This window comes from Henckelia pumila, chromosome 4 (genome assembly GCF_033568475.1).
Source record: "Henckelia pumila isolate YLH828 chromosome 4, ASM3356847v2, whole genome shotgun sequence".
NCBI lineage: Eukaryota > Viridiplantae > Streptophyta > Magnoliopsida > Lamiales > Gesneriaceae > Henckelia > Henckelia pumila.
The window spans coordinates 222,646,524-222,648,328 of NC_133123.1; the positions used below are offsets into that span (position 1 = coordinate 222,646,524).

Below are 1,805 nucleotides of genomic sequence, written 5' to 3' on the forward strand. Positions count from 1 at the left end.
CCTTTATTTTTGTACAATGGAATCTAGAGTAGGGTCTTCTTCCAACCTTGAATTTTTGGGTTGCTACAAATATAATGAAAAATTGTTTGTGATTTTGATTATGATCGGATCTAGTTTGGATGATTTATTTCAGAGTTTGTTAAGAAAATATGAAAAAATTAATCCTCAATCTATGTCATTACAATACATAGCTCCACAGTACAAGATGTACGTTAAATTAATGTTCGTAATATGATACATCTTCACATGTGTATGAGGCTGACTATGATTGAATTAAGGGCTGAAAAAAAAAGATCAGACTATAGGATGCTTAAATACGGAAAGGTATAATTCACTCGTTCCCTTTTTTTTGTTTGGCACTGTCTTTACTGTTTACTTCGGTAAGTTATTTGTTATCTTTATGTATAGATAGAGCCTAAAAGTGTGATTTTGTTTTTGTACTTAGTTATAGTTTTCTGGTGATTTTTTATGCTGATTCATCCTGAAAGTAATTCTGAAGTTATGGTTGTGAAATTCATAAGGGACGATGAAAACGACAGACAATCCAGAAGTGATAACAAGCTTGTAGAGGCCCCCCTACAAAATTCCATTGATTCTTTGTTTCATTGCATCCGTGGGATGGGCCAAACATTCAAAGATGATGCAGAATTTAGAATTTATATGAAAAAATATTCGGTTGCTATTAGACGCTCATTTTTGTATGCCAAAAATGATAAAGATAAGATTATTGTTGTTTGTACTGAACATAACTGCAAGTGGCGAGTTTATGCATCTAGACATAAAGCAGACAATCTATTTGGGATCAGAAAATGCAATTTACAACACACTTGTGGAGAGGAAAATTTATCTGGTAGAGGACATCCAAGAGCTGATTCGGCTTGGGTTGCAAATTTTATGAAGGATAAATTGAGGGGAGAGCCATCTTACCGTCCCTGTACAATGGTGAAAGATATACACAGAGATTATGGAGTAGATTTAGAGTATCACAAGGCTTGGAAGGGCAAGGAATTAGCTATGCATGATCTCCATTGCACAGATAAGGGGTGTTATGATAAATTGAGATGATATTGCCGTGCAGTTAGAGAAACAAATCCTGGCAGTGTGGCGGATTGTGAGATTGATGTAGTAACTAATAAATTCAAACGGTTATTCATTTGTTTTAATGCATATGCAGTTGGTTTTGCTACATGTTGTAGACCAATGATTTTTCTCTATGGAACTCATATTAAGAACAAATATAAAGGTAGTATCCTACTTGTAGTGGCAAAGAATGCCAATGATGATCTTTTTACATTGGCATACTCTGTAGTGGATGCTGAGAATGATTCGAATTGGGAATGGTTTTGTTTTCATTTGAGAGGTGTCCTTGTTTTGCAACAAATCATGGTATTTGAAAAGTTCACTTTTTTGTCGGATAGACACCCCAGTATTATCAAGGATGTTAAGCTATTATTTTCGGGAATTCACCATGCTTTTTGTTTGAGGCACTTGGTGGATAATTTTGTGAAGCAGGTTAGTAAATAGTTTATTTTATTATTTGAAATCTATAAATAGTATTATTTATTGATGGTCATATAAATGTGTTAATTTTCTTGTCATTGAAGGTGTTGCGAAGTTATCCACTACACAACAAAAAACATTGGTCATCTGTGTTAAAAAAAACTGCATATGCCCCTTCACAATAAGGGTTTACACGACACATTAATAACATTTTTGGAATCCATGCCTCTTGCTAGTACTTTTATCACAAGTTCTGATCCACAAAGTTGGGCCAATTCTTTATTTTCGGTAAGACGATGATGTTT

General features: G+C 34.1%; 1 protein-coding gene across 1 annotated transcript; it reads left to right on the top strand.

Annotated features, from left to right (window-relative positions):
* Window positions 1-501: 501 nt before the first annotated feature.
* Window positions 502-1,524, top strand: LOC140862802 (uncharacterized). Its single transcript, XM_073265842.1, has 2 exons — window positions 502-1,000; window positions 1,079-1,524. The coding sequence occupies exons 1-2, from the start codon at window positions 502-504 to the stop codon at window positions 1,522-1,524; spliced, it is 945 nt and encodes a 314-aa protein (XP_073121943.1).
* The last annotated feature ends 281 nt before the right edge of the window (window positions 1,525-1,805 follow it).

Coding starts and splice junctions, on each gene's coding strand:
- LOC140862802 (XM_073265842.1), top strand. CDS start 502: ATGGTTGTGAAATTCATAAGGGACGATGAAAACGACAGACAATCCAGA. Junction 1,001..1,078: donor GTATCACAAGGCTTGGAAGG/GCAAGGAATTAG, acceptor ATTGCCGTGCAG/TTAGAGAAACAAATCCTGGC.